Source organism: Eleginops maclovinus, chromosome 6, assembly GCF_036324505.1.
Source record: "Eleginops maclovinus isolate JMC-PN-2008 ecotype Puerto Natales chromosome 6, JC_Emac_rtc_rv5, whole genome shotgun sequence".
Lineage (NCBI taxonomy): Eukaryota > Metazoa > Chordata > Actinopteri > Perciformes > Eleginopidae > Eleginops > Eleginops maclovinus.
The window spans coordinates 18,963,199-18,977,109 of NC_086354.1; the positions used below are offsets into that span (position 1 = coordinate 18,963,199).

At 41.0% G+C, this 13,911-nt stretch overlaps 2 protein-coding genes across 6 annotated transcripts in view; one reads left to right on the forward strand and one right to left on the reverse strand.

Annotated features, from left to right (window-relative positions):
* Window positions 1-2,400, reverse strand: part of prkci (protein kinase C, iota) — a 28,983-nt gene extending 26,583 nt beyond the window's left edge. The window contains 1 exon segment of the mRNA XM_063885138.1: window positions 1,918-2,400. Coding sequence (XP_063741208.1) covers window positions 1,918-1,997 — 80 coding nt within the window. The 5' untranslated portion in view covers window positions 1,998-2,400.
* On the forward strand, window positions 799-13,487 carry phc3 (polyhomeotic homolog 3 (Drosophila)). 5 transcript variants are annotated; one of them, XM_063885133.1, is made up of 16 exons: window positions 799-820; window positions 3,452-3,542; window positions 4,549-4,756; window positions 5,271-5,426; window positions 5,507-5,566; window positions 5,850-6,002; window positions 6,183-6,272; window positions 6,840-7,035; window positions 7,606-8,249; window positions 8,337-8,454; window positions 8,755-9,038; window positions 9,637-9,796; window positions 9,877-9,994; window positions 10,970-11,102; window positions 11,726-12,011; window positions 12,715-13,487. In XM_063885133.1, exons 3-16 carry the CDS (start codon window positions 4,583-4,585, stop codon window positions 12,867-12,869), a joined length of 2,727 nt encoding a protein of 908 aa, XP_063741203.1. In that variant the 5' UTR covers window positions 799-820; window positions 3,452-3,542; window positions 4,549-4,582; the 3' UTR covers window positions 12,870-13,487. The 5 variants fall into 5 exon arrangements, with proteins under 5 accessions (XP_063741203.1, XP_063741206.1, XP_063741205.1 ...); XM_063885136.1 differs by having other exon boundaries at window positions 8,755-9,023; XM_063885135.1 differs by having other exon boundaries at window positions 8,758-9,038.
* Window positions 13,488-13,911: the final 424 nt, after the last annotated feature.

The window sequence follows — 13,911 nt, forward strand, 5'->3', positions numbered from 1 at the left end:
AATTGCCCTGACTCCATTGATTTTTTAAAGATGTGTATATTTGGATTATATAGTTCGAGAAGGTTTATAACCGTTATGATGTTTGACAAAAAAACAGTAACGAAACTGTACTGGCATGTGGTGATATGTCTGTACCAATCGAGTATCTTGCTCCGATCTCCCACTCCTAACTTCTGCAGGGAAACAATAACAACCCTGATGGTCCTGGCTTAATGCGACTCGATAACGAGACAATCTGACTGCATTCCCGCTTTGGCAGCATAGCTGAGATTCCTCAGCAACAGCCTCATAAATACTTCAGATGCTTTGTTGTGTGCGATGACAACTAATCTCAGCCCACACTGAGTGTGTGAGGTGTGTCACAGAGCCAGGGAAGAATACAAGAGGTCTGGCTGACTTGCACTTCACGTTTTTCAAGTCTTGGCAGGGCTCCAGTCACTGGCTCCATCAAACAGAGCCAGTCAGGCAGGGAGTGTCAAAAAAGCAACTGGGTGACCAATGATTTTCCATCATCACATCCTAGTGCGAAACTAAAGCAGGTAAACTGCCTCTGCCAGGTCTGGTATGACAAAAATTCAAAAGCACTGGCATCGCTATACCAGGGATGGATAGAACAATTAGGGTTATGTGTTTATTTTCTATTGTTTGTCTTGTGGGCAAGGTTCTCTGCCATAAGGAAAGTGTTTTCCCAGCTACCCGTCGCAGGAGTTAGGGCTTAATTAAGGTTAGATCTAGGAAGAGATGACGTAAGGGCTAGAGCCGAAACAATTAATCTAGAAGTATATAAACAGGAAATTATCCAGCTGCAATTTTGAAAAAGGTAGCGTCTTTTACATATTTCAATGATGCTGTTTCAGCATCTTTAAGATCACTTGTATCACAGAAATTGGATGTCCATGGTTTTTGAACTGTTGGTTACACAAAATAAGATATTTGATGACAAACATAGGGCTTTAAAGACGTGTTCACTGGTTATTATACATTTCCTAAACTAAGCCATTTATTACTTAATCAAAATAATAATCAACGGATGAACCGGTAATGAAAATAATCAGAACTGCAGTCTTAGGTGGGATTCAGGATAGGGTGCAGATGAAGTAAAAACTAAGTGGAAACTGACCTTTGTACTGTGATAAAATCCCATATTAATAGAATAATTAACTCGTTCACCCCAATTAAAAAAGACATATAAACACAAGTTGATGATAGGACATTCTTTGAATTATATTCCTTGTATTATAAACACTAAATGAGTTATTCAGAACTACCAACTGAAATAAACAGTTCAGCATGACTTGACATTATGAGGTAGTGCAACAGGATAAGGATCAAAAATAAAACCCATTTCGTTTTTCCATTCCTAAATAGTTACCAATGCTGGTATCGATATCAATCAATACAAGGCTGTCATGATTTCCTGTTGTCATAATGCCAATCTCCTAAAGACATAGCTAATTGGCAATTGCCTACAAATAATTTATGTTAGCTGGTGTAAAGCCTGTTATGCTCGTTATAACCTTAAATCAGTTTTACAATAGGACTAGTGAAGTGGGGACAATCTACCAGTGACAGTTAGTTGAACTAGCAGCCAATGCTACTAAGCTAACTAGCTGACAGACTAACTCTGTTTCAAACTCGATCATTAACTATATTTGACTGAATTTAAATCACTTGACAACTCCACAGTGTAGCTGTAACGTATATCTAACAACACAGAGGGTCTGGCTTCACACTGACAGCAGGTCTGGACAGTTTCAGCAGCCTGCTCAAGTATCCCTAAACCCCCGAACCCAGCATTAGCAAGCCGTTAGCCGGGTTAGCTAATGTTAGCCAACTGATTAGCCACCGTACCAAGTATTAACACTACTCCTAGTAGGATAATGACAACCTCAATGACATGTTGGTATGATTTCTTACCCTTTGTAATACGCCTTCACCCGGACTTGGTGGGAATTCTCCCCGGGGTGGGACATAGTGCTGTCCCGCACCGTCGGCATCCTGAGCTCAGCCGTGGTCCGTCTGAATCCCCGATGCCTCCCTTCCTTCTCCGCCTCTCTAGTATGTGTACCACGCCCCGAAACACTTTGTTGTTTAGGTCCCTCGACACGGTGAGTGAAGAACGAGGCTAGTGTTGATAAAAACGAGGGTTTTCGCCTTCCTCAGAGAAACTAAAATAACATGTAAAGTAAAGAAAAACTTGCGGGGTCCGCCAAACAACTCCCTACTGCAAAGGCCTGACGACGGGCGAGTCCATTGTCGGAATGCATGGGGTTGCGCATACAGACACACAGACATGTATGCTGACACATTTTACGTCAAAAACATTAGAAGGCATAATATCAAGCATGTTTTCAGTCAATAATATATAACAAATAAGAATTATATGGTAAACAACTCCGAAAAGTAAAACATCATCCATTGACTGCATTCCGACTGTACCAATTGTAGCATTATATGTGAGTGTGTGCTGCTTTCAGGTTCAACAATTTGAGCTCGGACATCGGAGAAGCACTCAAGACATGTCGCGCATTCAAGTGCTTTGGTTCGGAAGTAACAACAACATGGAGCAGCAATTAAAGCAAAGCCATTTCTCTTTTTTTCCCCTTTTCATTTACTTTTTTAGAAATAAGGGAATTCCTTTGAGCTGCTGTGCTAGAAAAATAAATGTATAAAAGAAAAAAATAGAAGCAAATAAAATATGAATCTAAACCTAAAATAACAGAGTACATTTACTCATCACTGTAAGTAAGTATTTGTGAGGTAGGCTACTTGTACCCTCTTTTATTGAGTATTACTACTTCTATTCCATAACATTTATTTAACAACTAATGGTTTAGACAAATTAACAAAACATAAATAATATAATATTGCAAGATCAGGGCAAATCAGGCCAGATAAGAGAAAGAGGGAAAGGCCTAGCTCTATAAAGTAGTAATCCTAATTATCATTCAATAATAACAACTCCATGAAATTCCTGACAGCAAATTATTTCAAGCACAGGATTATTCTTTTTTGGCAGAAAACACAAACTATAGTGAGCTTTTAAATCATTGTATCCCCGTTTAATACATAGATAAAGTGAAAAACGGTATGCTATGCCATGAAAAAGCAAACCCAAATGGAAGAGAAGCCTATGGTTAGTTTATGCATGTGTTATGAGCCCATCAGCAGTAGGTGAAATTGTATTTTGACGCATATTTTAGTGTTAATCCCAGCATCCCAATTTTTTTTGTTTTGTGGCAACATTTTCTCCAGACATTATCGTGATAAATAAATAAACACATGTAATACGCTTAAAAAGCCACTTTAACCTGTCTAGCATCTGAGGGACTCTCCATGCAGAGCACTTCGGCTGTGGAAGGTCCTCCCGCACAGCGAGCGGTGCTGTGTCTAGGCGTTTTTATTGCCTGCTGTAGGATACCGTCTGATATATTTCTTATCTCCATTTTAGACTGTATACTGCTGCATCAGAGGCTTCATGACTGGGATAATGCGCCGGGCTCTGGTCAGTTCCTGATGGCCTGACGGTCTCTCAATAGCAGGCAGGTAACGCCGACAAGAGGTGAATGATTGTGCATGCATAAAGCGAAGAAGCGTCTCAGCGATGAGAACCAGCCAGCCAGCCAGACAGACAGCCAGACACACAGACACACAGACAGAGAGACAGAGAGGGAATCACATTGTTGAATGTTAAATCCGAATTTCTTAAATTATGGGCAGTGCATTCAAGATCATTTGTTGTCGTTCAGTGGTTGTTATCGAAAGATACAGCTGGTTTTTAATTGGACAGAACCGGCTCTGCAGCAAAAAGCAATCAATATTCAAGCTGCTTTAGACCATCAGTGTTTAGCCTTATTAAATATTGCTAATTAACTGTCTTTTTAAAAGGCTAGCTCTTTGATATTACTACATTAATATGATAATAAGGTATGACTTTTTTTAAAAGCTTGCTTATCATCAAATTATAAATAAAACGTACAGCATTGTGGCACCTTTGTCTCTTTACAGATGTGGTATTGGTACAAAATAACCTTTAAACAAACCAATAACGTTAATGATTTACCTCCTTCCACATATCTTCATTACATATTCATAAAGATGTTTTTTCCTCAATGAATTCATCTGTTTTTCTACATGTTATGAATAACTGGCAGGTTTCATGTTCTCTGTATCTCTGTATTGAAATTACCAAAGATGAAAACCTGATTATAAAAATGCATTTTTCCAAGAACATAGGCTGACATACAACATAATATTAGAGTTGGGTAGCTTATATTACATAGCCTAATTAGCACATAGATTTATTTAGATACCAGTGAATTCTTTATTAGCAAAAAGAAACTGATCAGAGCTGCACTGGATGGAAAATTCCAATTTATTTATTGTTTATGCATGTGAATTTTTACTGAAAATTAAATGAAATATTATTTTCAACCAACAGTTTTATTGAGCTTTTACAAGTGCAGTGACAGCTGCAGGTCCATCCCCCTGATTCAATTAAAGTTTTATTGGAACTTCCTGTTGTTAATTATTGTTTTACCCCCACAGTTCTCCAATCACTGGATCTGTGTGTGACCTGGAGATGGACAGGCAGGGATCATCAGAGAAGCAGACAGACACTAATAAGACAACCAGCACCCCCACCCCATCATCAGCTGTGGTCACCATGGCAACAGTCAGCTCTGGCAACACCACGTGCACCCAGGCACCGTCTACTTCCCTCAGCATCATCTCACCCGACAGACAGGCGGTCCAGGTAATAGACGCTTCCTTTGACCTCTGCATAGATAGTTTCACGAGAGGAATCCAGATAATACAGAGTACCTGGGAGTTAAGCATGGATTGTTTCATGTGAGAGGAGCCCAGGTTATAGACAGTACCCCAGGTGTCTGCAAACACTTTCATGCCTGAGAGATAATCTAGGTAATAGACATTACTTGGGACTTGGTGGTTCATTGTTTGTATTTGAAAGGGAGTCCAGGTAGTAGAGACAATGACTGGGGTTTCTGCATTGCTTTTTCATTTGCAGAGAGACCAGGTTATGGACACTTACCTGAACATCTTAAGCCCTTGGCCATCAAAAATAAAACATCTTTTTAATATATCTAGGAATGTTCCAATCCTAACAGCTGATTATACATTTTTTCTAAAAAGTACATTTTCTAAATACTTCAACTTATCCATTCTCAGTTAATTAAGAGAAACAGGAATACAATTAACAATACTAACTGACTGAAATTCATTTGTTAAGTGCTTGATCTATCCATCAGGTGATCCAGCACGCCATCCACAGACCTCAGAGCATGGCGGCTCAGTACCTGCAGCAGATGTATGCAGCCCAGCAGCAGCACCTCATGCTGCAGACCGCCGCGCTGCAGCAGCACCAGCACAGCCCCCACCTGCAGAGCCTGGCCACCATACAGCAGGTCGGGTTGCGTCGGTCAAACATGGAAAATCATTTAAACATGAATAACAGAGACTATGATGTCTCTCCAATGTCTTTCAGGCTTCAGTGTGTCAGAGGCAGCAGCCGTCTTCATCCGGTGGCAGTTTGGTCCATCAGCCTGTGGGTGTTTCCCAAAACTCAGTAAACGTTTGTGTTACAACTGACATCAACCTGAGCTAAGCAGACATATTAAAGGAATATTTTAGATGTTTAGATGTTCCCTGTAGGAAAGGGCTGTCTAACAACAGGGTCAATAGTATAGTGCACTGATATTGATGATTAAATGTGGATCTTTTTTTAGGTGGCTTAAATACGTTTTGCTGCTTTGCTTATAAACTGGGGCAACACAACCCCACTCTAAAGAATCAGAACTGTCCTTTTAACTTTATTGTCTTTCCTACAGATTACTATTCCAGCGTCTCCAGTGACAGCCCAGCTGATTGGACGAACCCAAACATCCACTGGTGGTGCGACCACCATTTCCCAGCAGGCCATGCTCCTGGGGAACAGACCGGCCAACTGTAACCAAGCTCAGATGTATCTTCGCACTCAGATGGTACAAACTTTTTCAAAGTTTTAAAGCACACTTACAAATTGCACTGGAACTTTAAAACCGCACGACTTGTTTGCCCTATTTCTATTTTTACCGAATGTGTTTTTTCACAACATGCAATTTGTTTGTTTCTAACCACCGAGCCACCTGTCTCTCCCTGCTTTTTTCTTTTTCTTCTGTTAGCTTATTCTAACCCCAGCATCCACGGTGGCTGCAGTTCAATCAGAGCTCCCTGCTGTCACCTCCTGCTCTGCTTTACCTCCCTCCTCTCAGGTACACACTGTCAGGCACAGAATCAGAATATAACACAAACTGAATAACACCAGACTGAAATAATCATAGACTGCAGGATGCTGCATATTATGAGCATGAGCTGCATGAAATTAAAAGTTATGTACATAAGTTGTTGAAGAAATTTTTGCATTATTAACATTTATAATGTCATCGTGGATTTCCCTGTGTTGATGTTTTTTATTGTTTTGATTTATGTTGACTATCAGTGAATTATAGTGATGTAACTTGTAGATGTGATTTTGGCCCTTTCATTTAGGACAGGTGAACAGGTGTTCACTATGAGTGGAAGGGCAAACAATTTTCCACTGCATGGTATACCATAATACGCCGTAGGGTTTTGAATTTGTTCAAAGTGAAACATTGTTATTTACTTTTTTCTCAGCTTTTCTTTTAAATTAACAGATGTCAATGGATGAATAATATGGATGCTCGTTGATTTTCAGACCGTTCATGACACAAGTCAAGTGATGAACATTAGAGGAACCATTATTAAACTTTGACTTTTCTAAAGACTTTAACATTGAAGTTTTCTCCGCATATTTTCAGGTGCAGAATCTCGCTCTGCGTGCCCACTTGCCCGGAGCGCTGGCCACCACCCACAGTGTCATTTTAAAACCATCCGCCCAATCACAAGCCCAGACTCCAAACACTTCTTTTTCCAAGACGTCGATCTGCGGGCTGAAAAACCACCAGCTGACTGAATCCAACACAGAAACACCGGGACACCACGTCATAACCCCAGGTTACAAAACATGTTCAGATACCAAAGTTTAAAGGAACATTGACTAGAAAGTGTGATTCAGGCTTGCAATCAAGCTAGCAATGAAAATACACCCCCACAACTCTTCAGGTCAACCTTTTTTGAAAGAAGTGGAAAATGGACCGGGTCATAATGCATAAGAATTCAGATAAAAAAAAGGAAATTGTTTAAAGTCTAGATGATTATACTGATCCCTCTTCTCCCCAGTATTTATTTTCTTTCTCCTTCCCAAGTCCAAGAGTTAAAGTCATTTTGTCTTTTGTACGGATAGATTGATTAATAATAAGTAGGGGAATAGAGGGAGGGTTTCTCTGGAGTCAGCCTTTTGAAAGTATTTTTTCACTTGCAGCTTCAATAATCTTCAAAAGTGATGTGTCACTTTTACTCTCTTTAGGGATGTTTCAAAGGTACAAACTGGTGTAAGAGAAATCAGGTATGTGCAATAGGACTCCTGAGACGCTCGTCATTTGGGTTATGCTTTAAAGACCAATTTCAAGAAGTTGTTTTGGTTTTTTGGTCCCTCCTCTCTTATCCATTCATCTCTCTTTGCAGCCTTCTCTCCGGTGCAGACCCACGCTCTAGTCAAACAGCAGCTGTCCTGTCCCTCTGGCCAGCGGGTGTCTCACCACCAGCTCATCCTACAGCAGGCTGCAGGAGGAGCTCCACACCACAGGCAGCTCCAGCCCATCGCCCTCAGAGTAGCGCCTCAAGAAACCAACTCAAGCCCTCTTCCTCTTTCAATTAAAAGACTCACAACTCCCTGTACCCAATCACAAACCAACCACAACCCTCAAGCCCCTTCCTCCTCTTCTTCTTCTTCTTGTTCTTCTTCTTCTTGTTCTCCTTCTGTACAGTCTTTTGCATCCTCAGTCCCAGCAGCCGCCGTCCAGCCTCAGCCTCCTCCTCTGCTGGCCGCCCCCCAGCGTCGGACTTCGTTCCCACAGAACCAGCCTCCACCTCCTCCTCCGCCTCTGGTCCTCCCCAGGTTACCCCAGAACCCCCCTGCCTCCCTCCAGAGGCGACCCCTGCATTCGCTCCAGGCTCTTGCTCTTCAGTCGGGTCAGGTGCTGCTGACGGAGCATGGGCTGCCTGTAGCGGAGGCTCTGGTCCAGATGAACTACCAGAACTTCCCCCCTCCGCAAACAGTGGCTGTAAATCTGAAAGTACATCGAGTCAGACACAATGACACACCATCGGTGAGTCGCTTCTGTGTGCTGCGGTTAAGTTTTGTAAGTGTTCTATGTCAACAGTATGTGATCGGTTTGTTGTGATTTGTCTTTCAGTCAGGACAAACGTGCAAAGTGAATGGATTGAGCTCAGAGGCGAGGAAAGATGAATGTCTTCCCGGTGCACAGCGAGACAGGACTCCTCTCAATGGGCCGTTCAAACAGAATGGTGCAGGTGAAAATATAACACAACATAAACCAAAGACTCTGCTCATTAGGGGGGTGTTAAATAAATGTAAAAAAACTGACCATGCATCTGTTTCCTAAAGCTGTTTTAGAGCTATGTATAAGTATGGTTAAAAATATGTCAAAATGCCTTCATATTTTCTCTCTGCCACTGAAAACTAACCTGACTGACTGAATACGTTTTAATGGTCAGCCTTATTCAAACCTCCTGAAAATGAACTGGAATAAAATTGGTTAAACTGGTAATCCTGCTCTTAGTGTTTTATCTTTTACCCCTGTTGTTGTTCAGCAGTGATGGGTTCATCCTCTATCACATCCAGCCGCGCAGTGATCAGGTCTCCGGTGATGGAAGAGTCCTCACAGCTCACCACCAGCACCCCTCCTCCCCCGTCTCCCCCTCTGCCTCCTCCAGTCCTACAAGCAGCGGTGAGAGGTCCGAGCCAGCCCCCTTCCTCCCCAACCAGTGCACCCCTGAGCCCCGACAAGATACACACCACCCACGTCCTCACACACCTCATAGAGGGCTTTGTCATCAGAGAAGGCCTGGAGCCGTTCCCGGTACGAACACTGGAGGTGACATCACCACTAACGATCTGTTAGAGATGGATGCTTAAGATAATTGGAAATCTAATCTTGAAACTCTTTTACTTGACAGTATGTGTTCTTATTATTCATGGGTAATTAACGTTAGATTCTTGAAGATTTTTAAATCAAGTAAGGGTCATTGCATGTGCAGTATGAGACACTAGGTGATTATGGCGACATTGCGTCAAAATATCACAAGCAGTGCACAATGAGTGCCGCGTTTTTCATCACCCAGCAGGTTAGACAGAAAACACGCCAGACTATTTATTCAACTCACTTGTAAAGGTGTGTACTGGTCTCTTCCAGTTTTGTAGTAAATGACTACAGAGGAAGAAAATTCAAAAAACAAGTACAATTCCAAATCCAGAGAAACAAATTTGAGATTGTTAGTCAAAAATGTCTGGTTCAGGTACACTTTTACATTTAATAGAAATACTTTAGAGAAGTTGCTGAGTTATTGTAGCAATTGTACTTTCAACAGTAACCTCAAGTTTCTGTAACTTGTAGATGCTTAAAAATGAGAGCCTCTACACAGGTGTCTTGTCTTGCCATGTCAGTGTGTGTGATTTAGCTCTTCTTGATGCAGGTGGTGTCGTCCTCGCTGTTGGCAGAGCAGCAGGCTTCACTTCCTGAATCTCAGGAGGGACAAACTAACGGGGACGTGGCAGCAGAGGACAGCCCACTGGACGCTGACCAGTCGGATTCAACCGACTCAGAGATGGACGAGGACGGCCCTGCAGCAGATGGTGAGGTCATGTGTGTGTACATGTGAGTGTGTGTGTGTACAGTAAGTGTGTGTGTGTGACTAACAGCTGGCCCTGTGTAGTTGCAGAGCGGAGGGGGAGTGCGGCATCCGTGCTGCAGTGTGAGTTCTGTGGCGGTCGAGGTCACACTCACACCTTCCTGCGCTCCAAACGCTTCTGCTCCATGACGTGTGTCAGGAGGTAAATAAATCACTCTCACATGGAGATGCACCAACAACACTCTGATTAATAAGAACACGTTATATCGAGCACCATCCTGCAATGCAAATGCAGTGCTGCAAATGGAAAACAGCATTATGAGACAGTTAAATATAGTTTAGTTGCACAATGATCCCATTATAAATAAAGAATATATACAAATTATAATAGTATAATTTTTCTAAGGGATCTGTACCAAACAATGATGTTTTATAAAGTCTGTAAAATACTGGTTGTAGGCTGGGATTTCTCTGTAGCTCCACAATACTTCAAGCTAAATGGAAATGTAACACATGTTAAGCCTGTAACAGATGTTGTGTTTCCTGTGTTTCAAATATTTCACAAGTTCATGTAACGATTTTCTAAAAATGTATAAATTGTGCATCCCTAATTTGAATTGATGTAAAATATGATCATTCTTTACTATGAACATAGACACAAACTAGTGTCTTTAAAATACATTCAAATTCCACTGAACTACTGCTCAAAACACTCAACAATACCTTAAAATGGTAATCAATGGTAGCTGTTGAAGAAAAGTGGTGGAGTAACAAGTACAACCTCTCTGAGATGTAGTGGAGTTTAAGTATATGGTTTCATAATATGGACAAGAAAGAGCACCCTTCCTTATATAAATAAGACTTTAGTGTCTACCACATGAGACAAGTAAACTAAAATTGATGTCTGTCTCTGTGGTGGTGAGATGCATCCTCTGACATCTGGAGCCCATTGAGTTACATTTAGACCATAAGAAAATGTCTCAAGGGTGTAATCACTCCCATGTTTCCCATTGACCCTCCATCCATCAAAGAGTCCAGATGCAGACCATCAGCTCAGTCACTCTGTCTGCACTCAGCAATAAAACTCTATGACTACAGTTCCATCAGTAAACAAATGTGTTCGCCTGCAGTGAACCGTATAAATCTAATTTAACATTTAGATATTTTCAATGTTCAGGTTCAGTGTGAGCTGCACAAAGCGTATCACGGTGCAGAGAGTAGGGCGCTGGGGTCACCGGCTGACGGGCCGGAGAGGACGCCCCCCGGGCAGCAGAGTCAACGGAGCCTCCAGAGAACACTTTCTGAGACAGGTCAGCTACTAGCACTGACCCGGTGCATGCACACACTGCTGCAGACTGCACACACTGCACACACTGCACACAGTGCTGCTGGGGTCACTGCTCATGAAGCAAGTTGCTGCAGAGAGAGCAGACTCCTGGTGATTGATTATTATATTATATGATATTATTATACTGATTATTTTCTAGTTGAATGGATTCAGTTTGTCTATAAAGTGTCTCAAAGTCCAAGGACTATAAATGTATTTTCTCTCTTTAAAAAAGAAATGAAAGGTAAAGTAGAAATGTGTCAATCAATTACATTTTGTGACGTGGAATCAAGGATTTCACGTGAAGTTGAAATATATTTTTGTAGGCTCACATAAGCATCATTGTTTGAATACGAGTTGCTTAATGGGGAGGGAGAAAGCCTCTAATTCAGCATTCAAACTCTTTGCTGAAATCCAGATTCCTAAAACCAATGTTACATTAGAGTAAAAGCTCTAATGCACCCATCTCTTTTAAATGAAACCTTTTATTTTGAAGAGAAAACGACTTTACATGTTTAAAGAGCTGCAGTTTGAAGTAGAAAACTAAATCTCATCTGAGTATGATCAGGCTAACACCTGGTTGATATTTCTCTTTTTGCGCCACAGGCTCGTGGGTCGTTTGAGGAAACCCGACAAAACTCTCTGAGAGACGAGGAAGAGCAGGAGGAGGAAGAGGAGGATGAGCCTCCGATTCCCATGACAACAAGGCTCAGAAAACAGACCGAGAGACAGCGAGAGAGGGAGAGACAGAAAGGGAGAGAGGATGAGAGGGGGGAGGAGAGAGGGGAGGAGGGGACGGCAGAAACCATCAGTGTTTCTGAAGAAGAAGACGTCGGCGCTGCGTCTCAGTGGAACGTACAACAAGTGTTTACTTTCATCAACTCCCTGCCAGGTGAGACTTTAGGACACCTGTGTATCAGTGGTGGAATTCAACTAAGTACATTCATGCCTATACTTATTCACACATTTAAAGGTACTTGTACTTTACTTGAGTATTTACTTGTCATGCAATTCTTCTTCTGCTACACTTCACACAATTCACGGTGAAATATTGTACTATATATTCGTTATTGGAAACCTGCTGACACTTTATGATTCCTTTGTCTTGCATAAAATACATTAAATATGGTTGTGTTGTAAATGAAATTGTCCCCAAACTTTATAGATGTGTTATGATAAAAATGAAGTACTTATGTCTGGAGGTTGGTGTTTTCCAAGCAAGGGCGCTGGAAGTAGAGTGTGGGAAGTGAGGAAATTTACCCTGATGAGATCCTACTGTAGAATGAGCTCTAGTTTTCCGTTTGTTTATTTGAACATTTTCCATTATATCTGTGTTTTTCAGAATTTTACATTATTTTAATCGTTATATATGTAGTGTTATCAACCAAAAAACCATGAAAAATCTTGTATGTGATCATCTACTTAGCCATTACCATCATTGGTTCCATTTGAGTGAATCAATTACTGTGCTAGACCAAGCTCCTGTTTTGACATCGTGTTGGTATAAAATGGATATTTAATCAGTTTGATATGTGTTTACAAGTACGTACACTCAGACAGACACCCGCTCAGTCTGTATCCTCTTTCTCCTGCAGGGGGTCAGGATGTAGCCGAGGAGTTTCGCTCTCAGGAGATCGACGGACAGGCTCTGCTGCTGCTGACGGAGGAGCACCTGCTCAGCACCATGAACCTTAAACTGGGACCTGCACTCAAACTGTGTGCCCACATCAACTCTCTAAAGGATGCATAAACACTTTTTCTGATCTGTAGCAGGAGGACGTAAACATGCAGCAACAAGGAGGCTCTTTCCAACACGGAGACAGTTAAACAGACTGTATGGAGAGTTTCCGGAGACCACTGCCAAGGATTCCTCTCCTGAGTGAAGTCCACACACTGTACCAGCTGACGTCTCACAGAGATGAGCAGCTGTCTCCATCTTTCCATTTCAACAGTGTTGTTTGTAGCAGATTATCCCTGGTTATCCATTTGTTTCAAAATGGTTATTAAAAGTCTATTTGTATAACAAGGAAAACAACTTTACATTAACTTATTATTATTAAGAATGCTGTACAATGTCAAAGTTTACAAAACAGATTTACTATCTAACAGATTAGATTTGATACACTTATCATCAGAAAGCTAAGGATGTATGGAGCCAAACTGATGACAAGCTTATTTATTATTAATGTATTATTGTCATAATTAATTTACAAATTAAACCACTAAGCATTGTTTTGTGTTTTTTATACATGTTTTCATAAAGAGTGATACAGTTTCCCATTAGTGTTCTCCTGTGATGGATGCAAGCATTTTGAAATCAACATTTTTTATAAAGCTCAACATTTAAAAATGGAATATAGAGCAATGATATGACGGTCAGCAGATAAAAATACTGTATATCTTTTTGTTGTGTTTATAGACATACATAAGGACAAGGGCAATGCACACACATTACAAATGAGGGGGTTACAGTGTCAATTCAATTTTACATATGCACATGGCATTATATTAATACATGATTTACTTAACATAGATATACTTTCATTATTAACAAATACATGTATAAATATTTTGTTTCTCCAGTTCTAAATTTACTTTCTCCATCATATCCCATAGCATATTGCCTGGCTTCACCATATATAACAGGGAGGCTGTATACATACTGTATATCTTAGTAACATCTGACCTGGCCTTTGACCTTTGCCTTTCACTGACCCACTGTACATGAAAAAGCTGGACAAAGCAGAATATGTATTTATGGATCACCAGTTGTTTAATACACAAGAAATGAG

What these genes read in the sequence shown, in the direction of transcription:
- phc3 (XM_063885133.1), top strand. Translation starts at nt 4,583, where the DNA reads ATGGACAGGCAGGGATCATCAGAGAAGCAGACAGACACTAATAAGACA. An exon ending in GCCTGGCCACCATACAGCAG is followed by an intron (nt 5,427 to 5,506) that starts GTCGGGTTGCGT and finishes AATGTCTTTCAG; the next exon opens with GCTTCAGTGTGTCAGAGGCA. An exon ending in GACACAATGACACACCATCG is followed by an intron (nt 8,250 to 8,336) that starts GTGAGTCGCTTC and finishes TTTGTCTTTCAG; the next exon opens with TCAGGACAAACGTGCAAAGT.